Raw genomic sequence first — 24,890 nt, 5'->3', positions numbered from 1 at the left:
CAGTTTGCACCCTGTCCCATGAGTCCCATCTCAGCCACCAGTAAGTTTGACTGCAGACATCATGCTAAGTACCACAGCAGTCAGTATCTCAGGTGTGTCCTTGGTGCTATTCACAAAATACATGATAACTGCACTCCCACACAAAAACTGAGACAACCAAACAAGGGCAAATACTTATAAAATGTTTATCTTTATTTTAACCCAAACCAAGTGTCCACAATGAATGCACAACATAGCAAGTGGGTAAGAGACTGCTAGCATAAACAGTACATATCAATTCCATTGTCACAGTTCAGTTTCTATGGGAGAGAAAAAAAAGAGCATTATGAATATGGTTAACTACCCATTTAAAGAAATGCCACAGAAAAATTAATCTTACAGCTATATCAACTACTACAGACTGAAGACAAACACAAATACCATTACACATTGGCAGCAATGTGTCAAAAGGAAAGCCATAAATGAAACGCAGTAGAATTCACATGCTGAAGCCTTATTGGAGAGATCAGAGGGGAGAGGGCAACCAAATGGAACAAACATAATTTTGCAGAAAACATACACAATGTGACATTGTGTCCTAAAAAGGTGGTACTAGGCTTACATACAAATTCCCCAATATCTTCAGGCCATCCCTATCAGTTGGTACACTCAGTCCATCACAGCTATGGAGATCACACACTCGTGAGTTTGCCATTACTGTGCTGTACCTCATTTCCTTTCTTCATGGAGCAGTAGTTATATTCATAACTTCATGGCTGGCTGGGTCAAATGATACGTCTGACTGTACTAGACAGGCCGCATAAGGATGTCCATATCATAGAAAATGTACAATAGAGAGGTAATCCTCTCATCTCTGAGCGGAGCGCCAGTCTCAACCATACATGTCCTCTCTGTCTGCGTTGTAGATCTCTCCCTCCTGCAGGGAGGCAAAGTTGAGGAAGTGAGAGGGCCGATGGACCTCGTGGTAGAACTCCTTGGGGTTGGACAGCTGCAGGTCATACTTCATGTTGGGGTCGTGGCGAACACCTGAAAGAGGAAGAGAGGATGTACTGAGATGCACTATATTGCCAGAAGTATGTGGATACCTCTTTAAATTGGTGGATTTGGCTATTTCAGCCACACCCGTTGCTGACAGGTGTATAAAATTGAGTAAAGACAAACATTGGCCTTACTGAAGAGCTCAGTGACTTTCAAAGTGGCACCATCATAGGATGCCACCTTTCCAACAAGCCAGTTCATCACATTTCTGCCCTGCTAGAGCTGCACCAGTCAACTATAAGTGTTGTTATTGTGAAGTGGAAACGTCTAGGAGCAACAACTGCTCAGCCACAAAGTGGTAGGCCACACAAGCTTACTCAACAGGACCGCTGAGTGCTGAAGCGTGTACAAATCGTCTGTCCTCGGTTGCAACGCTCAGTTCCAAACGGCCTCTGGAAGCAACGTTAGCACAGTAACTGTTAGCCGAGAGCTTCATGAAATGGGTTTACATGGCCGAGCAGCCATACACAAGCTTAAATCCACCATGCGCAATGCCAAGCGTTGCCTGGAGTAGAGTAAAGCTCGCCAACATTGGACTTTGGAGCAGTGGATCGCTTCTCTGGAGTGATGAATCACGCTTCACCATCTGGCAGTCCGACTGACAAATCTGGGTTTGGTCGATCACAGGAGAACGTGATCTGCCCCAATGCATTGTGCCAACTGTAAAGTTTGGTGGAGGAGGAATAATAGTCGGGTGCTCTTATAATGGTTGGGGCTAGGCCCCTTAGTTCCAGTGAAGGGACATCTTAATGCTTCAGCATACAATGACATACTAGACGATTCTGCTCTTCCAACTTAGTGGCAACAGTTTAGGAAAGTCCCTTTCTTGTTTCACCATGTACCCCAGTGCACAAAGCGAGGTCCATAAAGAAATGGTTTGTTGAGATCGGTGTAGAAGAACTTGACTGGCCTGCACAGAGCCCTAACCTTAACACCATCCAACAATTTTGGGATAAACTGGAACGCAGACAGCGAGCCAGGCCTAAATCTCCTAACATCAGTGCCTGACCTCACTAATGCTCGTGGCTGAATGGAAGCAAGTCTCCCCAGCAATGTTCTAACATCTCGTGGAAAGCCTTCCCAGAAGAGTGAATGCTGTTATAGCAACAAGGGGGGGACCAACTCCATATTAATGCCTATGATTTTGAAATGAGATGTTTGACGAGCAGCTGTCCACATCCCGATAACATGTTGATAATCAAACACTGCAAGCATGTGGTTGTAAAATGCTTATTCTCCTAATATGCTTATTTCCCTGATATGTTACACAGATGTTGAATTTCATTGTTTCAAATACACTAAGATTCACTGATAACGGGCGTTAGCCATTATACAAGACTTTCCATTGAGCATGCTTTTTCAATCTAGGAATAGGTTTAATCTGTGTCTGCGAAATCCCGGGTTCTATGCACTACTCACCCATGAAGTTGTAGTTCCAGGAGACCTGTCCAGGCACCATGAAGAAGCCCAGGAAGCGATCAGACAGAAGCATCTGAACCCTCTCATAGTGGGAGGGCAGGTAGCCCTTGGGGTTGTTGCCCTTGTCTGTGTTCTGTCTGCCCCACTCGTACCCACTGGGAGTCAGCTTGTAGGCCGTCAGAGTGCAGGAGCCGGGAGTGAAACTGGAAATGAATAAAGATGTTATATGGTAGTTAGCCTTGATGTACAGATGCAACTTGAATGTTAAGAAGAGTGATGCATGTATAGGTGGAGTTAATCAATGTTTACAAATGTAGCTGGGGTGGTTGGGACGATGAATAACCTTGACGAGACCTGAAGGCCATAGTTTAGGCTAACCCAGTCCAGACCCGAGTAGACAGTCTGGGTTTAAACCAAGTCTGTCAATCCAACCAACATACAATAAAGCCCTCTATAACCGGGCTGGCCTGATCTGTCATGAAGTAAAACCTTATTCAAATTAGCTGCTATATGTAGACTCACTGCTGATAAGAGTTAATAAAAAGCAAGTACAACAGTATCTGTCCTACCTGCAGGTGATGATGATGGTCTTCTCTCCATCCCAGGCGGGGTTGTCAGCCATGATCTTGGCGTGGCTGGTGACGTCCTGGGGGGAGAGTTGGGGAGACTCATTGGGCTGGGTGTGGATCCAACCCAGGGGCTCCATCTCCTGTAGGCGGAGAAGAGGTAGAGAGGAGGTGAGACACAGGGGAAGCAGGAGTGCGTGTGTGTTCTGCCCTGATCAGGAACTGAACACTTCCAATTTCAAAGGCTACTTGGTATGAGCCTCAAAAACATAAAGACAGGGAAAATTAGCCATTGTCCATGGTTAATCACTTCCACGTAATGAGACATGACCCAGTAAACAGCATACCATCAAATCATATTATATGCTTGTATCTGAGCATGTGTGTTTATGTGTGAGTGTGTGTATGGTATCCCATAAGTCTGTACCTTGAGGTACTCGTGTCCTGGCAGCTGATTGGGTAGGTGGACGGTCTGATGCGTTCCCCACTGGGGTACCATGACAATACACCTGATCTCCTTCACCTGGGGGTTGTCAGGGGGACTGGTGCCGTACAGGTAACCTGCAATCTGGAGGCAGAGAGGATGCACACGTCAGCGACACACATTCAGACTGACCGATATATAAAAACTATACAATAGACATGATTGAGGGTACCAAATAATCCTGTTCTAGCTGTATAAGCAGTTAAGCACTTCATTCATATATAAAGAATATTACAATAATATCTACAGAAATGTACAAAGAGATAACTAGGAGAGGTTACAGTGACGCAAACAGGATAAACAGTAGGCTGCGGTACTGACCTGGGCTCGCAGGTCTGAGATGCAGATGAACTTCTTGAGGACGTTCTTGGGCAGGATGTAGGTGTAGCCCGTCTCCTTGATGTCATCAGACGACACGTAGATGTGGTTGGTCCTCAGGTGCAGGTTGGCAGCAGAGATGGCCCTGCAGGAGGAAGTTATCAAAGAGCCATTATTGGCGCTCCATTCACCTCCGAAGCTATGGCCTTGATTTCACAACTCCTGCTTTGAGGAATAACTATAATATAACAATCAAAATGCTCCAAAGTGTACTACATTCCCTTGTCAGCACCAAGGGTGATTGGAAGGATATACAGTGCATTCGTAAAGGATTCAGACCCCTTGACATTTTGTTACGTTACAGTCTTATTCTGAAATTCATTTTTTTTCTCTCTTCCTCAATCTACACACAATACCCCATGACAAAGTGAACATAGGTTTAGAATTTTTGGCAAATAAAATAAAAAACAGAAATACATTATTTACATAAGCATTCAGATCCTTTGCTATGAGACATTATCATGTTCCCACTGATCATCCTTGAGATGTTTCTACAACTTGATTAGAGTCCACCTGCGGTATATACAAATGATTGGACATGTTTTGGAAAGGCACACACGTCTATATAAAAGGTCCCACAGTTGACAGTGCATGTCAGAGCAAAAACCAAGCCATTAGGTTGAAGGAATTGCCGGTAGAGCTCCAAGACAGATTTGTGTCAAGGCACAGACCTGGGGAAGGGTACCAAAAAATGTCTCCCCCCTACATACCTGACTCTCCATTCTGTCTTGGAGGAGAAGGTCTGTGTCTCATAGTTGGAGGTTGTTGAGGTGATGATCTCGTCTCCGTGTTTGTTGACTGTGCGTGTCTGCGTGGCAGTGAGCTGGGACTGCTCCTTGGTCTGCTTCTCAATCTCAGCAATCTGCTGGCGCTGCTGGGACGGAGCAGAGATCTCCATGCCCAGGATGATGTCACGGATCTCAGACTGGGTCAGAGATGCCACGTTCACGCTGGAGAGTTCAGAGAGTCCAGGTCAGATATGGTTGAGGGAGATTTGGGATTGAAATGCATGCTCGCTTGTAGTGGGTATCCTAGATGTTACTTGATTCCATAAACATTTTCGCAAAAGCTTATTGAGATGGTTAGAGATTTTTCTTGTAGGTGTTGTGAACTCTCATAATAGCAAATGGAAGTTAATATACATATGACAGCGTTGTGAAGCTTCATGACAGCTTTACAAAGGCCACCACAGACATTATAGCCACTCACTTGTTCTTCTTTCCATAGTCGGCCAGGATGAGGTCTTTGAGCTGCACCTCCACCTTGATCCACTCCTCATCGGTCAGCGTGGGCCAGATGTGGTGAGGCTCTGTGATGGTGGTCTTATCGGGCTTCAGGATCACCTTGGCACAGTCGTTGTTCACATGGAGCGCCCTCAGGATCAGGATGAGACGGGAGAACGCCTAGAGACAGGAAACAGAGCCACACTGGTTAAACAGGGGTATGACAGAAACGGCTCGCCCAACAAAGGTTTTGCACTCCAGAAGAGCTTCTAGAATGAGAAACAGGACTAGACATTGTTGATATTTATGGCATCATTCTTCAGTTAGCCGGCTCCTATGTATACAATACACTTAATTTTTTTATAAACATTAACCGCTAATCGCTAGATTTGGCAGAAATCGCTGTTGAATCCTTTTTAGTTTTATTCTAGTATTATCGGTCACAGGAAGTGAACAGCCACTCACGCCTTGAACCAGTCAGTCTACTACCACCACCTTGCTTAAGTCTCATTCTTGTACAAAAATAGTAGGAAGTAGACTAACGGTGTAGGAGGAGATGGTCTTGAGCCAGTCGTCATACAGGTTGAACAGGACCATCTGAGGCTCGGTGGCCTTCAGGATTAGGTCTCCAAACTTCTCCACCTTCAGACAGGCCTGGAAGGGCAGCTGCAGCTCAGAGCCCTTGATCACAATGTTGGGGAAGTCCAGCAAGTGGACCTGGGAGGAGAAAGGGATACAAATAAAATGTTAGGTTGTAAAGAGATTGTGATTGCTACACATTGGTCATCTCAGTTTTTCAATCATCTCAACCGTATCAAAATGTATCACAGAGAAAGAAGCGTGATAGTCAAAATATTTATCATCTCAGTCAAGTACTGATCTGTAAATTGGGCAGATTAACGCTATGTCTATATCAATGAGGTGCAGTGTAATCAATCAATGTAATAATTGTGAGGTATGGGGTATCACCTCGAGGGGGTCCAACATGCCCTTCCTGGTGACAATGATCTGTTTGGGCTGCTCCTCCACAGGAAGGGAACGAATCAGAGCAGCCACCTCCTCAGCTGTCTTCCACTTCGCCAGCTATAAAAGGGAGAGAGAAGAGAAGGAAAGAAAGAGGGGAGGAAAAGTAGTGAGGACATTGAGCATAACTAGTCTTTCATAAATGTTTTATTTGCTCCTTTCCAGAGTCTGATTGCCCTGTGCATTGCTAAAGAGAGTAAAATGTATTTTTCATTTGAAGACGAACCTGTCCCAGACGTTTCTGTCCGGCCCACACAGAGGTGTGGATGATCTTGAGGAAGAGCTGGCCTGTCCTGGGGTTGAAGATGAAGATTGCTCCGTTGATGGGCTTGGTGGTCAAGTTACCCTCAAACGTCTGCAAGGACAGAGCAGGAGTATTTTCATGACCGAAGATAGACAGTGTGTAACATCCTGAGACTAGTTACCTAACAGTATATATTTTCAGAAATGTTTCATTGTCTGAAAATGTTACAGTAAAAAATATTCTAGGAGGTACACTGCTGTGCCAGAGAATCCAACCCATAAAATTAGAAGCCCTAGAACGTTGACATGAATCTCAGAATGTCGGTTCTCTAATAATTCTAAATTCTAATTCAGCCCCAGACTCCTCACCCACCTTGTGGATGGTGACACGGTATACGTTAGTGTCGTCCACAAACCAAATGATCTGATTGGAGAAGAGCTCGCCGTAGTTCTGGGAGGACAGGTAGGGCTCAGTGGGCTCTGAGGAGTAGAGCTGCAGACCCTTACGGATGCGCTCCCTCAGGACGTACAGAGCAGGGTTGGCCTTCATGATCTTAGCCATGGCCTGCTGGATCAGGGGCTTGCCTCCCGGGAACCAGTTACCGTACCCACTGGAGAGACGGGAGAGAGGTAGGGAGGGAGGAAAGAAAGAGGGTGGCTGGTGAGTTCCTATGTCATGTGATAAATGTAAACAAACAAGTGTTCAGTAACACCCTTGAGCTCACGTGTGTGAGAGGGCAACTGTTGACAACTATACAAGACTACTAGCTACGCTAACAACATTTCCCATCACTTATCATGTGGACATTAGTGGTAATGCTAGAACTCATGTCTACAGGCTAGCAAATGTATCAATTACTTGTCATGCAGACATTAGCAGAAATGCTAGCGTAGCTATGCTTACCTGTGGAGGTTGTAGGCAAGGTCGATGGCGATGAGCACCCCGGTGGGGGAGGGGTAGATGCTCATGTTGTCTGTGGTGTAGTCCAGGAACTTGGCTCTGGCGTAGCGCTCGATGTCGTGAGAGTCATAGTCTCCCCAGCGAAGCTGTATGTCGATCCAGTACTTCTGGGTGGTGGTGCTGTCCATCACATCCCTGAAGAGGGAGAGAGGTCAAGGATGAATTAGTACTAAGACAGAAATAAGGTCTTGATGTCGTGAGAGTCGTACTCTCTCTGGCAAGAATAACTTGGCTTCTTGTAAAACTTGGATCTATTATGTCATGGAAGTTTGGAAGCCGTTTCCATTTTGAGATGGCACATTAAAATGGATACCTGCAAAACATAGCTCATGTCCAACCAACAAAGACACAGCTTCAGTGTTAACCTGGAATAAGGTAAAAAAAAAAAAACTGTAGCGTCGTACTTTGAGTCAGCGAGCAGGGAGGGGCGTGAGACGTTCCACTTGTAGGAGGCGAAGAGTAGTATGTCGGCGCAGGAAGAGTTCATCTTGTAGGACTTCCTGGGGTGAATGGTCTCTTTCTGCACTGTCTCGATCTCCAGGGCATCCAGCTCCTGGTCAAACACCTACACAGACAGAGGAAACAGATTTTTTTGAAAAGTTTCATATGATAAAAATGTACTTTTCAACCACGTTTTTTGTGTGATGTTGGTAGAGAATGTCCTTATTAAAATTTATTTGGGTTCTGCAAGTTATTGCTGCCTGGAAAGGCATTGAAGGGAAAGGTACACAAACGTATCATTGGAGTCTACAGCCATGTCTCAAGATCATCCGGCTTCCTGTGATCCCTGACTGAACCAAATACATCAAGCTGGAGATAAAAGTACCTGACAGAGATCCATGACGACGCTCTCGTGGATCTTCTGCCACAAGTGAGCCCTGAAGATCTGGATGAGGGAGATTTTCAGGGTGGGGATCTTTCCGTGCATGAAGATCCCGGTCAGATCCAGCTGCACCTGGAAACCCACGTACACCTAGAGAGGACAGAGTACAGAGCGTGATTGTGAGTTAAGAGTGACAATATAAGACACAAAACCAATCTGGGATATGCATCCGTGTGTATGTGTGTGTGTAATCAGGTATTCACGTTGGCCCTGTTGATGGTGGGGGACCACCAGAGGGTGAAGCGACGGTTGGGGATCTGGTTCAGACCAGATCTCTGGGCGTTGGTCAGCTTCTTCCACTTCATGGACTCCTCAAAGCCACTGGCTTTCTCCCTGTGGTGAAGTAGAGATAAGGCTGGAGGTCAGCTAGGTAAAACCCCACATCTACATTATGTTATACTGCAATAAATGTCTGAGCATGAATAACATAAATACGTAAAATGCACGCACACAAACATGCAACAATAACCTACGTCACGCAGTGAATGAGTGTGTGGTACTGACCAGAAGAGACCCTCCCAGGTGGGGAAGTAAGTCCCTTTGAAGAGTGTGTGTTCCAGGATGCCCTCCACCCCTCCCAGAGCCTGGATCATGTCTGTCCTGTAGTTGTTGAGGTTCCACAACTTCCCGTCGTGACGCTGGTGGGTCCACCAGAACGGGTTCTGCTTCAGCACCTACAGGACAATCAGACAGAACATAGTTAATGTTCTCCTTCACAACCTAGGACACAATGAGAAAGAGAATCACCTTAATGCCTGGACATACGCTGAAGGCTTTTACCAGAGTTTAATAACTTTTGTGAGAGTACCACCTGGTTACTGTTTTACCTGGTACTGTTTGAAGTCAGTGCGGACCCTCCAGCCCTTGTCGTAGGCCAGCGTGTGTCTGTCCTTCTGGAACAGGGTGTTGATACGGGGGATACCTCTGTCCCAAGAGTCCTCTAAGTCCTCCAGGGTCAGACGCCTGACAGGAACACAAGACATCTATCACCTCTCATAGTACTAAACCTCTGAACCGTATGACCATCTAGTTAAAGAATATGGAGCGAAGGCTACATTTACACTTTGAAAAGTCTTCTCCTTAGCAAAACCTCTAAAATGTGGAGTTCTACATTCTGGCAGGAACCATCCGTGCAGTGTGTGATTAAGAACGCCAAGTGGAGCTTAAATCCAGCCTACATGGGGACCAGGGGTTGAGATAGAGGTCTTGCCTGTGTAGGTGTTCAGTACCTGTTCTGTGCGATAGCCTCCTGTCTCTTCAGGGCGTACTCTGCCCAAACTCTCTGGGAGTCGATGAACTCACTCTCCCAGGGCTGGATGTAGCGGTACAGGTTAGGAATCAGCTGGTCCTCCTCGTGGCTCATACCGGACCGGAAATGGGTGATGCCAACGTCAGTCTGTTTTGACCACCTGGTGGAGAGGGAGGGCAGCAGGACAAGATGGGTTAGTGGCAGGAAGGAAAACTTCCCTCTAACTCGTAATTTAAAACATGTATTAATATGTAATAACTACATTTCAAAGAGGAAGTAATGCAACCAGGTCTATCTTCATTAGTCAACTAGCAATGTCACATCATTATCCAGCTCACATTTCTATCAATACCATGTTCTCTAAGTTTGCAGTAAGTAGACTTTGTTAACCTCATACAGGAACATTTATGACCCTTTTTGGACAAATCCTAGCTTCTACACACTCTGTATTTTGCGTTTACCTCAGATCCGACTGTGGGATGAGGACGTGTCCCATGGACAGCATGCCCAGCCCTCCCAGCTCCTTGGGGGTGTAGAAGACTACAGGGGGGAAGCGACTGGGCATCTTGGAGTTGAGACCGATCTTGATACGTGTCTGGATCTTGTTCTCACATTTCACCAGCAGGTCCAGCAGCTCCTGGGTGTTGACCACCGCCTCACGGAAGTACGTCATCAGCCCTATCAGAGCCGTGTTCCACTTGTTGACAATCTGAGGGGAGATTGGGGGGGTTAATGTATTTCGACATTAGTACGGTTCTCATAACTACTGTTATGAACCCAACTAATGATGAATTTCATTTTGACAACAGATTTCTTTAGTTGGTATACTTCTATATAAAATGACAGAACCTCAGTGAAGAAAGAAACAGTGATGTTTTGTAAAGGAGTTGTTTACCTTGGTAAAGGTGGTGGATCCTGAGGCCATGAGGATCTGTCTGACTCTGTTGTGGAACCGCTGCATGGACTCATCATCCACACGCAGGAAACACTGGGCAGTACGCTCTTTGGTCACCTACACACACACAGCAAGAACAGCCTTGTCTTAGTACAAGGGACAACAGCGTAGCAGCGTATCAGTTCCAGTCAGCCACGGTGATGAAGGTCTGACTATCTGGTGGCAGCTGCCATGATCATTTAGCACACCACTGTATCACCATGGGGGCGAAGGACAGGGTCAACTGGTATAAACTCAGTTTAAACTGGGTATAAACTAAGTTAACCAGGCAACATCCCTCTTCCTCCAGCCTTTCTCTCTCCATCCCTCCGTTTCCCCTCTCACCTCGTTCTGCAGGTTCCAGACTCCGTCCTTGTGGGTGAACTCCTCGTAGCTGGTGCGACACTTGGGCAGGATGCGGCACTCGAAGCCACACATGTTGAAGAGCAGGTTAGGGTTGTCTTTGCTGTAGACTGACACAAAGCTGTTCTCCCATTGCACCGTGGTCACAGAGCGAGGCAGGCGGTTCTTAATGTCCCAGAACACAGCACGACCCCTGGACAGTTACAGAGAGGGAGGGACAACTATTATTTCACAAGATAGGAGTATCGCTGTTCCTCCCATTCAAGTTGCTGGTTTTAGGTTCTAAATATCAGAGTAAGAGCTCAACAGACACTATGAAAGCTTAAACAAAGTTTATTCATCCCAGAGGATAGAACAGCTGAACAGACCAAGAAGTGGTTCTACCAGTGGTGGTATATATATACACACCCCAATTTGGGGTGGAGTCTCCTCCTTCTTATTAAACATTGCATCTTTATTGCTAGGCAGGAAATTAAGTGATACGGTTAATAAAGTGTTCCTTCTCCCTTAATGTGACCTGACCTCAACCCCCTTCATCACTAAACCACGACTCTCTCCCCTTATCACTGCTGCCACATGTGATCGTTTCCCCTACACTCAGTACATTCCAAGATTAATTGCACTGACCATTCCTCCTACAGATACCCATTAACTTCTGGTACAGACCGTAGACTAATCGCACCACTGATGTGTCTAGCACAACTAATGATTAAGAATATTCAATGTTTGGAAACAAAGATAAGTCCAAAATGCAGTGATTCTGCAGAGCTCAACTGACAATGCAGACTTCTGAAGCTGAATTAACCAGAATCCCAACATTGGTGAAGCAGGGAAAATAAAATGTGGTCTCACATCAGTACATCTCACACGAGTCCTGCATTATTTTCTCAGCTACTGTTCCATATAAAGAACAAGCAATATGGGGGGGGGGGGAACAACGACTCACAGGTTGACGTCGTGCTTCATCAGTCTCATCCTGGCGTCTCTGGGCCAGCACTTCTTGTTGTTGTAGCCCACAATGTTCTCATTGTTGGGGTCAGGGTGCTCCGTTAGGTACCTCTGGATAAGGTCCCTGGCCTCATCAGCTGAGAACCTGGAAGAAGGAGAAAAGAGCAGGACACGTCAATCACTGAGCTTCTACAGATTTCAACAGATACCTACATGGATAAGTCTAAGCCGTTAGTCTGCACCAAGTAAAATTTGTGTGTGTGTGTGTGCGTGTCTCTTTTGCTCCTACTCAGGTATTTGATGTAGCGTCAGTTAAGGAGTACTAACTTCTATCTAAGGTGTTGTGTTGCTGTTTTGTACCTGAAGAAGATATGTATGCGGTCGATGTATCTGCAGTAGAGGCGGATGGGGTGGGCACTCTCTGTGGCTGTATCCTGGAAGGACAGGAAGTCGTTGGGCATCTGAGGGGGTCCAGCCATCTCACTGGCCCGGTGGAGGCCCAGCACCAACAGGTCCATGACCAGGCCGTAGTACTGCACGATGAACGAGGCAAACTGCAGACCACGGATGATACCGTACGAGTTGGTGTGGTTCATGTCCTGGGATGGGAGAGAAAAAGGATATTTATATAAACAACTAAACAGTTAGTAGCGAAAAGTAAAAAGGTAGAATATCAAACAATGCCATCATTTAACTGACAAAAAAGACCAGCACAAGATCTTCGTCATTGCTTTTGAATGAGGAAAATTGGAATCTCAGTTTACTTCCTGAATTGACTCAAATTAAATTGACTTGATCCAAACCCTGCACAACAAACCCCTCTTCGAGACAGCAAGGTGTTCTCACCTTGTAGTTGATGACCACATTGTTCTTGGCAGTCATGTAGTCAGCGATGTTGTGGTCCACGATGAGACGCAGCAGTCTGTTGAGCAGCGTCAGATCTATTTTCTCATACATCTTTTCATAGCGAGACTCCAGCATCACGTTACACTCTCCCTCCATCGTCTCCCACACATCCTGCAGGTTGTTGATGCCTGGTTACAAAACACGAGGGAAAAACACTCTGATTTGTATCCTACAATGAATGGATATAGAATTATTGAAAGCGTCGAACAGAAACGATTGCAGAGGGCATAGATACCTTTTCCTATTATACAATATGCATTGGCTCTGTGAATACACATACAGTACATAAATACAACTACTATAAACACACTCAAAATCTACCCAACCTAGTCCTCACCTTGGCACCACTTGTAGACGAGGAGTGGAGGAGGCTCTGTGTCAGCTGGTTTGATCCAGGGGGGGAAGAGACGTCGTTTGTCAGCCTCATACCACAGGTACTGGTCCAGGTAGGCATCCGTGATCTTCTCCAGGGGCTCCACATCATACACAGGCACCAGGTGACTGTACAGGTCCATGAACTCTATGCCAACCTAGAGAGAGGGGGAGGAGAGCAATTGGAGTGGAATGGGTGAGTGCTAAGTTCATAGAAGCGAGATAGATTTGGTTCTTAGGACAGTTAACTTGGTCAACTGAAAGTTCAAATCATCTCCATATAGTTAGACGAAAAGGGATGAAATTTAGAGGGTGGCTTAAGCAAAAAGCCCAGTGTGTATTTAGAGTTGGTCCTGGGACTAACCTCTTTGAAGGCTCTCTGTGTGAGCAGGTGCCGTTTGATTCTGGACAGGGCCTCGTGAGGGTTGTCATAGGCCTGCTCTATCAGCCCCAACTCCTCTCTCTGAGACTGGTTCAGCCTGGACTTCACACTGGGAAGAGAAAACAACCACACGGTCAAATCACTGCAAGATACCCTAGCAGAAAGGATCTAAAGCCATCTTTTTCAGTACATGTTCCCTAACAGAAGGCTACAGGGAGTTAGTGTGTGTTACCTGTAGGCCTCTTTGAGCCTCTCCAGAGCCAGGATGAGCAGTTTGGTGTCGTGTTTGTAGGACAGTGGGGGGAAGGGGATGGGGGAGAAGCGTCTGCTCTCCAGCCAGTGGACTGTTGTGGTGTAGATGGCCACAGCCTCCTCTGCTGTGATGTATGGACCATCCTGGGAGACACAGCTGACACATTATACACACTGCATATGGCAATATGAAGTCATAGGAACCAAGTTACCAGTTTTGGTACAAATAAATAAGCCGTACCATTACATTCGATTTTTCTATAAACAAACATCCCATATATACACACACATTTTTTAAAACAAGTGTCAGAGTATTATACTACCGACTCAGCCTGTTCTTGAGAGACTGGTGGCCCTGTTAACTCTGCTGGTTTGCTGTTGCATGGCTGAATTGTCTACACTCCTCACAGCAGAGAAGGTAGTTGCACAATAGAGATAACTATGTGTTCTACCTCTATGGTTGCAACAGCTATGCACTTATTTAGTGCCTTCCATGCCATAAACGAGGATCATAGTGTGTGCTGTATTACCTTCAGGTAGTTGTGCTGCCTCTCCTGCTCAGCCTTCAGGTACAGACGGGTCAGTCTGCCCAGGTTCTTCTTGCACACAGTCTTGTCCACGGTTGCGCCGCGCCTAATTCGCTCGCGGTTGTAGTGGGCTGTGTTGGTCCACCAATCAGCTTTGGCCTTCACGTAGCGTAGGATCATGTTCTCGATGGGTGTGGGCAGGCCTGGGACCTGGAGGGTCGACATGGATTAGATGTGCCAAAAGCTGTCCCAGTACTGGATAGGTGTAAATGAACTACCTTCCAGTAATGGCAAATGTTGAACCTTTCAGGAAAACAAGTTATGTTTATTGCTTACAAAATCATAATTTCTGAAGACAACTGAGTTTGTTGAAAGATTATATTTCTATAACAAGTCACCAATAAATATTCTTAAAGCAAACATTCCCTGAACTGCTCCTACCTTTCTGGCAGTAAAATCAAGCACACAAGACCCTGAAATGTTGCCCCAACATTCATTTCCCCCTATATGCTGCCTCATGCCTTTTCATCTCTATAATCTCATACCTTCCAGGGGATGTTGGCCTTCCAGCAGCGCCAGGACTCAGAGAGGTGCTGCAGGATGGTTCTGGCCTTGTTCTGCTTGATGCCCTCAGGCATCATGTCCAGGATGTCGTGCATCACGGCCGCACGCAGCTCCAGGTCAAAGTGGGACTCCACACGCTGCTTCGTCACAGTCTTCGCCACGCCCTTGGAGTGACGACCTGTTGAAGGGGACATCCACGATTGGTTGAGTGACTGGTGTTCCCAATCAGTACATCAGTAGGAGAGCTTCTCACGATCCACAGTGAATTCATTTGCGTTTTCTTGTCGTCATAGTTCATGGTCCTGCTTTTTCCCTCTCCTCACCCTTCACAAACACACTTATCAAAATATTTACTTTTCAAGGGCTCAAATGCAACTGGGTAAGCAAGTAGTTAATTGATAGGCCATTGTGCCTCATGTGATAATTAGTATCACAAACAGTTCTAACATCACTTATGATAAAGGGAAGTTAAAAGGCCTTACCTTCAAACTGCCTGGCCAGCAGGTTGCCCAGCCATCTCTCCAGCAGAGGGGTGATGCCCCTCATAAAGAACAGCCACACTCTCCATCCTGGTGCCCAGAACCCACAGCCTGGACCCTTACCCACTGGACCCTGAGAACACACAGCAAAACACATACCTTCAACAACAAACTCAGCCTTTAGTTGTGTTCCAATATAACCACCAATACATTTCAGAGCAGATGTGTTACTTAGTGGCAATAATGGAAAATTGTTCCTTTACGAAATCGACAACATAGGTAATGTTTGTGTGACCATTTACATGGATATAAGTGTGTGGGTGTATACTCAGTACTCACAGTGTTGAAGCGGTAGTAGATGAGGTGCTTGAGGTCCTTGCACATCCGGATTTGTCTCATCAGCTTGTACTTGTAGCGGTACATGCCAGTCAGCTGGCCCACGTGGGCAAAGATGTACTGCAGCCCGTCTGCCAACTACAGACCAAGGAGGAAGTAGGGAGAAACAATACATATTTAAAGTCTTTCCTAATAGGTTTGAATTTCTAACAGGCACTTCCAATTGTGAGCCAAAATCAAATCATGCTATTTAACACCAAATAAAGGAAGATTTTATTGGGGCTTTGATGTTATTCAAGTGCTGTGTTGCTGACCTGGAAAGCATCCACGTTGCCCAGTCTGTACTGCACGTGGCTGTCCACCACCAGCTTGCTGAGACGCAGCACCTCTCTGCACAGATGGAAGGCATTCCCGAACCTGGACTTCTTACGTTCCTGAAGAAAAGACAGACACCATATGCACATTCACCAGGGCACAAGGTTATGGACTGCATTTAGATAAAAATATGATAAGTAGAACAAACATGCCTCTGACACGTAATGTAAGGTTTATTCATGACATTTCTATCTGCAAATTTCCAAAGTTGGCCAACACCACTACTAAATTGTTAACTCGTTGCAGGTTAGATAAAACATGCTTGTAATGCAGCATGTCACAAGCACCCGTTAATATTGTGCTACACAAATTAGGATTTAGTTACACAATGTTGACAACTAAGAAGGCCTGCGGTAAGCCGGGGGTTGGACAGGACTTCTCTCCGTCTTGCCCCTCTTACATCAGTTGGCATCTAGTTTGTCTGGTTACCTTCGTGGTGAGGGTCTTGACAGGCTTGAGGTTGAAGTTGTAATCCAGGTGCAGGTAGTTGAGGTTCTTGCGGTGGATGAGCAGGTTCAGCATGTTGTATCCCTGTCTGCACACCTGCAGGCCCACCTCCACCCAGTCCAGCTTAGTTGACTGGAAGAACTTGGTGGCTTTAAAGGAACGAAACAAGTACCTGGTAGGGGAGGACAGAGGAGGCTGGTCAGATTGTTGTACTTGTGGTATATTTTTTCCACAAAATTGTGCTGCAAATAGTAAATGTCAGTTATTTTTCCATATCAAACATCTACAAACAATCATTGATGAAATTGGGGGTTAGTTTAGTAACTTGAGAATCATCATTGATGCTTACCTCTTCTTCTGGGCCTTGGGTGGTCTGTGTTTGAGAGCGTTGAGTACATAGTACTTGAGCAGTTTCTGGTAAGACACCCGCACCTTCACTGGCTGGCCGGCTGGGCAATGCTCACGATACCTGACATGGGAGGCAGTCAGGCAGACACTCACTAATTAGATTTTCATTTAGTATTACCATGCCATCTTTATTAGGTTTACAATATCAGCAGAGACAAGAGAGTTCACAGATTTAGCAGTCATCTTCAGTCATTAAAGGTCTATGTAGGACACGTTACTGAGTATTTATTGTAAGAGAAGGTTTCCAATGACTTACCTGGTTTAAAAAAGGCAATAAATACATTTACACAGCAATATCAATTCCCATCCTACATCAACATTACCAAATAATGTTATTTGAGTGTTTCCTCACCAGTTCTTGATGAGTGGGATGTCGATGGCCCGCCTGGTCCTCCCAGAGCGCAAGTTGAAGGGGCGTGGTGCCCAGAGCAGAGCGATTCCATTGGCTGTGTTGTCTGTGTAGAGGGGTGTCTCCTTCAGGAAGGGCTCCACGTACTCTGGAAGCTCAAACTCTTCGTCATCCTCTGGCAGAGGCTCCTGACTCTGTATGGGGTGTGAGTATGTGTGAGAGATGTTGGGGGGGGGGGGGCAAAACAACAGGAGAACACTACAATAAAGAAGTATCTGCTATTAGTTGACTCCTCCAATCTCAAAATAGGTGTTTGAATGCTGATGGACCAACTGCAGCACAGATTCTGTTCAGCCAGTAACCCACCATCCAATTCAATTTTCCTCCAGTCGTTACGCACTTGCAAGCAAACCAATGCAAGTGCGCCTTTGTGGGAGGGCTACTAGCTAGGTAGATACAATTTGAGAAAACATTTCTGTGCCCTAGGCAAGACTGTGTTAAAAGAGCTGCTTGGGCAGGGTTCATTACAATTCAAGAGGGATTTGTCTGTGAAGGGCAATTTGGTTGCAGTGCATAACGTACTGTCCATTAAAAACAACACATACCTTGACTGAGTGTCTGTGGGAGATGGGGTTGATCAGGGGGTCAAAGTAAAACGCTGGCAAATCAGGATCCTCAGTCTTGATGAACACCACATTGGGAGTGTGGTACCTACAGAAACACTTGTCAGCATTGGTGGCATATCACCCAAATGTGTGCATGTCAATAGGAGGTTTCCATTTGTAGAATCTAGGAGGATGTTCTGGGGCCTGTATGAGATAGACAGTAATGTCAGTAGAGGGCATCTTTCTCACCAGGTGAGGTGAACGTGGTGGGGAAGGTTGTTGTACAGGTATGGGAAGGCAATCTTGTACTCCGTCCTGATTGGCTGTCTGATGATGATCTTGTTGATGTCGTTGAACTCGTTCCAGTCTTCATCTCTGAGATGGGAGAAGAGAGTTCAGGAACAGATACTTCCACAGTGTAATGCCCAAAAGCCACCACAAGTTAGACAGCACTAAAAATATTTATTTGAGCGATTCAGCAATGTACTTAAGAGTCCCCACTAAGGAGTAACAGACTAAATATCCCAGCTCTTACTGGAGGTTGATGTCCCTAACTAGGGGTTCAAACTTAGGTCCCCCGGGGATGGCCATGTTGAGGGCCTTGGAGGTGAAGAAGGCCTTCAGGTCAAACAGGTAGAAATAGTTGTAGTCCACCAGGTCAGTCAGCAGCTGGTTGGCCAGACGGTACAGCGTGGACATCATGGGCAGGGTGAACTGCCAACGCCTGTACGTGGTCCCGTTCACATACCTGGGGTTGAAGGGAAGGTGAGAAAGGCAGGTTCATACAAGGACAAAAAGAAAATAGACAACCAATCTAGTCGTGTTTTAGCTTGAAGAACACTTGACTGATTTCAACTTACTCAGAACTTGTGCTAAACCAATCAAGACTTGTGTTTAAATACTGTGGCTTACATTAAGAGGTTTCAGGTCATTGGTACACTGTGATAATATTCTGATGACCACCAGGCAATAGTTTAAACTGTGTAATTTGAAAATAAATGAAACTCAGTGAGCAGGTGTCCTTTACACATCAGAACTGCCCTTTACACATCAGGACTGCCCAGAGAGAAACCAAAACAGGCTTCGCTGCGACTCACTTGTTGGCGTCCTTGAGGGGCTGGTGTTCGTAGAGCCACTCAGCCACGGAGGAGTCCTCTTCTGCATCCAGCTCCATCTGGATGGCCTCCAGTGGCTCCACATCCAGGATGTTATCAGCGTAGTCCAGGGGAGGTTCCTCATCGTCAAAAGGAGGGAAGCGCATACGCTTGAAGTGACGACGGTCCCTCTTCTCACGACGCATCATGATCCACATGGCGCTACGGAGAGAATTTAACTAGCAAGCGAACGAGGATAATCTAGGTGGTTTGAGGCATCTATGGCTAACTCTAGTTTAAAAAAAATCTAAATAGGACTTTAATGGAAACTAAGCATGCTTAAATCCATAAACAGTCCTCAATTGTTCATTCACTCTAAAAATTACACCAAAACAGAAATAAAAACATGCACGAACAGAATATTAGTCCGTCTTACCCCCACTGGGCGATGTAGACAGGCTCTATGACCCAGGGGATCTCGTTGACGAAGGAGATGGCTCCAGTGATGTGGTATAGGACAGGCACGTCTCTGATCTGCTCCCAGGGCATGGGCATGTTCTCCAGTAGCTTCAGCACCGCGTGGGGCATGTACTTCAGAGCTCTGTGGAGAAGACCGCACAAAAAGGAGAGATGGGAAGATTAGTGGAGACAGAGGAAGTGGTGTGAGCATTGCTTGAAAAGGAGGACGGGGGCATAGTTAGCAAACCACAAAACATTTTATTTATCAAATGCTTCGTAAACAACAGGTATAGGCTAACAGTGAAATGCTTACTTTCCTCTCCTTTTGTGTGGCTTCCGTATGCATGTGTGCGCATGTCGTGTGTGTGTTAGAATGTCAGTGTAAGTATGCCGGGTCCTGTTGGTTCTAGACACAGCTGCACTGGCACCGCTTGCTGTGTGGTAGCAGAGAGAACAATCTATGACTTGGGTGGCTGGAGACTGACCATTTTTGGATGGCAGTGAGCTTGGCCACAGTGATGTACATGGCCGTACTCAACACCTTGCAATCAGGTGCCTTACAATTGCCGTACTGAGCAGAGATGCAGCCCGCCAATATGCTCTCAATGGTGTAACTGAGGATCTAAGAACCCATGCCAAATCTTTTCAGCCTCCTAAAGGGAACTTTTCAGCCTCCTCTTCACAACTGTGTGGGTGTGGGTGGACCATGTTAATTCCTTAGTGATGTGAACACCGGGGAATTGAAGCTCTTTACCCGCTCCACTAAAGTACAACCAATGTGGGTGGGGGCATGCTTGCCCCTCCATTTCCTGTAGTCCACGATCAGCTCCTTTGTCTTGCTCAAGTTGAGCAGTCGTGTCCTCAGCAAACTTGACGGTGTTGGAGTTGTACACGGCCACTCTGAGAACAGGAGAGGACTAAGCACACGTGTTGATGGTCAGCGTGGCGGAAGCGCTGTAGCCTATGCCTGGGGGCTGCCCATCGGGAAGTCAAGGATCCAGTTGCAGAGGGAGGTATTAATTCCCAGGGTCCTGAGCTGTAGTCAATGAAACTCATTCTTACATAGGTATTCCTTTTGTCCAGGTGGGCGAGAGCAATGTGGAGCGCAATAGAGATTGCGTCATCTGTGGATCTGTTGGGACGGTATCTGAATTTGAGTGGGTCCAGGGTTTCTGATGGTGTTGATGTGAGCCATGACCATAGCTTCAAAGCATTTCATCGCTGTAAATGTGAGTGCAGGTTACCTTGGCGTTCATGTGCACAGGGTGTATAGAGGTCTGCTTGAAACAAGTTGGTATTACAGACCGGATCAAGGATAGGTTGAAAATGTCGGTTAAGACACTTGCCAGCTGGTCAGCGCATGTTCTGAGTACACATCTTGGTATCCCGTCTGGCCCCGCGGTCTTGTGAATGTTAACATGTTTAAAGGTCTTACATCGGCTACGAAGAGCAAGATCACAGTCATCCAGAACAGCTTGTGCTCTCATGCAATAATTGATCAAATATTCACTTAAGATTTCACCATTGTATTCTCCACATGAAATTAAACATCTAAAACAACCAGGTTCAAAATGGTAACCAAACAATGTGAGATTTCATCAGCAGTAAGATTAATGTATTCCCTGTACGGGACCTCTGTCAAATAAACACTTCAAAAGGGCTCATTTACTAGGCTACCCACGCATGTTCATCCACTCTAAACATATTTCCAGCCTCCAAACAATGGTGAATGTTAAGAGGCATAAGTCACACAAAACACCCCAAAACTTAACATTTGGCAATTGTCATTAGGCCAGAATTTAGCAAAATGTCAGTGTTCTCATCTAACCATAGGCTATACCACCCGTTTTCAGGTCCATTCAAATCAAAGTTCATTTGTCACGTGCGCCAAATACAACAGGTGTAGGTAGACCTACAGTAGCGAGGCTATAAAAGTAGCGAGACTACATACAGACACCGGTTAGTCAGGCGGATTGAGGTAGTATGTACATGTAGATATGGTTATAGTCACTATGCATATATGATGAACAGAGAGTAGCAGTAGTGTAAAAGAGGGGGTGGCGAGTCAGAATGCAGATAAGCCCAGTTAGCCAATGCGCTGGAGCACTGGTTGGTCAGCCCAATTGAAGTAGTATGTACATGAATATATAGTTAAAAGTCCATTCGCTAAATTCTCCATGCCTCTGACAAGCAGTAATGATAAATAGTGGTGTAATAGCCTACAGTTTTCTTGCCATTTTGTTTTAATTATTGCGATAGGTTCATGTTCTATACGTACTGCGTATCACATTATTTATTTTGCCCAGGACACCGTACCGCTTTACATTCACCCCTGGGTATCATAAACAACATTTTCTCAATTCTAATCCAAATCACCAGAGTTCCATAGAGACACTGGGAAGTTGCTTCTTACCCCAGGTATACCCTCTTGTCGTGACGGAATTTCCTGTTGGTCATGTCACCGTGGTCCCTGATGATCTTACGGACGTGCTCAGGTGGCATGTCCTCCTTCTGGGCGTCAACAAACCCAAACTTCCTCTTCTCAGAGTAGCGCTTTGCCTGCAACTGCTGCCATTTTCTGGCTGTCGGATTGGGAAGATAACAATAATGGTTATATGATATGTTCATTCAAAGGAATTTTCCATTTTATGAATCGAATAACAACCATGGAAATCATAGCCAAAGGGGCAATGAAATGTTATGCTTTTTAGTAGATGACAGCTCCATGAAGCCAGTCCAGTAGCTGTGCATTAGATAAAACACATGGTTCAAAAGTTCTCCATTGAGCTTAACCCACCTTTCTCTTGCAGTTTTTCCTCAGACATGTAGTCTGGAACCTGGGCTGGGGGATGGATACCTGGGGGCATTCCACCTGGTACCCCTCTATATGGGAAGGCAGCTGCCATGGCGACTCACAACTTGAAAGATGTAAACAAAAAAAACATAAAAATTGGGCAAACTAGAATAATGTATTATTAGTTAACTAGGACTTCAGCAACGTACATAGTCCATGCATGTCAATAACAAGTAACGCATCAGCTTATTGTGCTCCAACCAAATTCATCACGAAATTTTTCGATTTACCAACATGTAAAGGCATGGCTGCTGCTTGCTATCTGGTAAATTCTTCCTAATGTTAGTTAACGTTAGTAGGTGAACTCTTTAGCAGTGCAAAGTCTGGAAAGCTAGCTAACGTTAGTTCGCTGGCTAGCTAAATTATCTTAGCCAATGAATGTGCGAATGCTTTGTAACTTAGTTGTAGCACGCGTACAATTTCAAGTGCGTCGTTAGCACACTCATTGGGAAGATAAAAAAAGTGGTCAAATTTGTTCACCAATAGATTAACAAACTACTAACCTATGGTCTGATTTAAACAACTAGTTGGCTAGTAATTGTTATTGGTTGGGCGACAACTTTTTTGTGAAGGCCCAAAATGAAAGCACTAGCTAACGTTAGTCTGCTAATGCTAACCAGCTCAATTACACAACCAGAGGGTCTACCAAACCATACCTCCTGCTCCACGTCCAGGATAACTGCTTTGTAATGAAAATTGCCTTGGTTTGCACACGATTATAACAACATCTCTCTGTAAAAATTCAATGAACTTTTCCCCGCTTTTCACGATTGTATTGATTAGCCTTCCTCCTGTCCAAAGCATGCAGTGTGAACGACACCGCACGTTGCGCGCAATTCGCTTGAATTCACGAACGTACAGTACGCTGTTTGATGGATTTCGACCAACACAAACAAAGGAGCTACGCAAGAAGATGCGCAAACGTAAAAGACATGCGCACTAATTCAAAGTCCCCGGATGAAGAAACGGAAGTCTCGTCAGTTGGACAGGATAGCTGTGTTCGGATACTCATACTAACCGTACTATTTGTGACGTGGGTTTAGTAAATCGTATGCTTATTGGTCATAGTATGGATATACAAGAAGCAACAGCAAAACGATTCAAGACCTAGGGGTATCATCATGCTATTCACTGCCAGATTCTACAGGGATGCTGTCTGGAAAGCTGCTAGGAAGAACGCCTTCCTTCAGAGCCATGGTATGCGTTTCGCGGAGCATCTCAGCCCGGAAGACATAGAAAGAAGGAACAAGTTGTGGCCAACGATCAAGATGGCACGAAATGAGGGGAAGGCTGCTTACTTCGTCGGAGGACGAGGCTTCATCAACGGTTCAGAAATCCATATTCCTCCGTAAAATCTCACCAGAAGGAACAGGTTGATGGTTTCAGCCATGGTATTCTCATTTTCCTTATGCTGTTTACCTCAGGTGACTATTTTTCAGGAATACTCAGGTATTTCAATGTATTAATTTGTTCTTGTATGACCAGAATGAATACCTATTTTGTTTACAAACTTACGAAGAAGATTGAAAGCTATATTTATTATTTATGTATACAGTAACTAAGATACTGTTTTAAAGGTCTAATAACTGAGGATAGCTTCATATTATCTTTAGAAAAGCATTTGAAGCATTTGACACAGAGCATCAGTTTTACTGAGTTTCTGTAAGGCTATTAAGACTCTATGCAAATGGCTCTATCAAATTGAAATATGGCACCTCACCTAGATTTGAGTCAGTTATGAACAAATTCTTATTTTCAATGAACAGTGGGTTAACTGTCTGTTCAGGGGCAGAACAACAGATACCTTGTCAGCTCTGGGGTTTGAACTTGCAACTATCCGGTTACTAGTCCAACCCTCTAACCACTAGGCTACCCTGCCGCCCCAGAGAGCCAAAGAGAGGAATTAGGCAAGGTTGTCCTATCTCTCCGTACCTGCTTTTATTAATCACCCAACTTCTTGCAAATTCTTTAAATAATAGTCCTGTACAAGGTATTTCCATAGCTGGTAAAGAAATTATTATAAGCCAGCTGGCTGACGATACTACACTTTTTCTGAAAGACCCTAACCAAATTCCCATATCGATCAATGTGATACAATCCTTTTCCAAAGCGTCTGGTCTATATCTAAACATTAATAAATGTGAACTCATGGCTGTCAAAGATTGTGTGACACTTTCATATTATGGTATTCCAGTAAAAGAAGAACTTACATATTTAGGCATAACCATTACAAAGGATCAGAAGTCTAGAGGCTTACTAAATGTTAACCCTCTTATTAAAAAACCCCAGAAGAAACTAAATCAATGGCTACAGAGGGACTTATCTTTAAAAGGTAGAGTCCTAATAACCAAGGCTGAAGGTATCTCTAGACTAACATATGGTGCTCTATCTTTATATCTTGACAGTAAAATAAGCAAGGAGATAGACCAGATGCTTTTCAACTTTCTTTGGAGAAACCGTACCCATTACATTAGGAAAACTGTTGTCACGAACACTGATGAAAATGGTGGACTGAATTTTCTGGACTTAACTACTTTAAATAATACTTTTAAGATCAATTGGATAAAACAATTCCTAAGAAGACCCACTTCTATCTGGAATTTTATTCCTCATCATGTCTTCTCTACTTTTGGTGGCCTTAACTTAATGTTGTTTTGCAATTATAATATTGACAAAGTTCCAGTGAAACTTTCTGCTTTTAATCTGCAGGTTTTCTTGTCATGGTCCTTAATTTATTCTCCACACAGATATTATATATGGAATAATCGG

At 45.1% G+C, this 24,890-nt stretch overlaps 1 protein-coding gene across 1 annotated transcript; it reads right to left on the bottom strand.

The window, feature by feature from the left end:
* Positions 1–171: 171 nt before the first annotated feature.
* On the bottom strand, positions 172–23,011 carry LOC110507678 (pre-mRNA-processing-splicing factor 8). The gene is made up of 43 exons (XM_021587823.2): positions 22,778–23,011; positions 22,065–22,185; positions 21,681–21,849; positions 19,245–19,409; positions 18,812–19,030; positions 18,250–18,462; positions 17,964–18,089; positions 17,715–17,820; positions 17,113–17,303; positions 16,702–16,821; positions 16,335–16,524; positions 15,845–15,964; positions 15,534–15,668; positions 15,198–15,327; positions 14,697–14,893; positions 14,155–14,361; positions 13,605–13,768; positions 13,355–13,481; positions 12,956–13,148; positions 12,559–12,746; positions 12,073–12,311; positions 11,711–11,857; positions 10,747–10,957; positions 10,363–10,479; positions 9,929–10,176; positions 9,448–9,627; positions 9,046–9,181; positions 8,723–8,892; positions 8,422–8,551; positions 8,162–8,308; positions 7,740–7,900; positions 7,279–7,470; positions 6,748–6,985; positions 6,358–6,486; positions 6,078–6,191; positions 5,652–5,825; positions 5,095–5,288; positions 4,596–4,835; positions 3,829–3,970; positions 3,451–3,591; positions 3,027–3,166; positions 2,458–2,660; positions 172–1,026 (listed from the first exon to the last, which is right to left on the bottom strand). The coding sequence occupies exons 2-43, from the start codon at positions 22,171–22,173 to the stop codon at positions 872–874; spliced, it is 7,017 nt and encodes a 2,338-aa protein (XP_021443498.2). The 5' UTR covers positions 22,174–22,185; positions 22,778–23,011; the 3' UTR covers positions 172–871.
* Positions 23,012–24,890: the final 1,879 nt, after the last annotated feature.

The sequence above is a fragment of the Oncorhynchus mykiss genome, chromosome 27, assembly GCF_013265735.2.
Source record: "Oncorhynchus mykiss isolate Arlee chromosome 27, USDA_OmykA_1.1, whole genome shotgun sequence".
NCBI lineage: Eukaryota > Metazoa > Chordata > Actinopteri > Salmoniformes > Salmonidae > Oncorhynchus > Oncorhynchus mykiss.
Note: the sequence above shows the minus strand (reverse complement) of the source record. Positions and strands in the feature narration are given on the sequence as shown.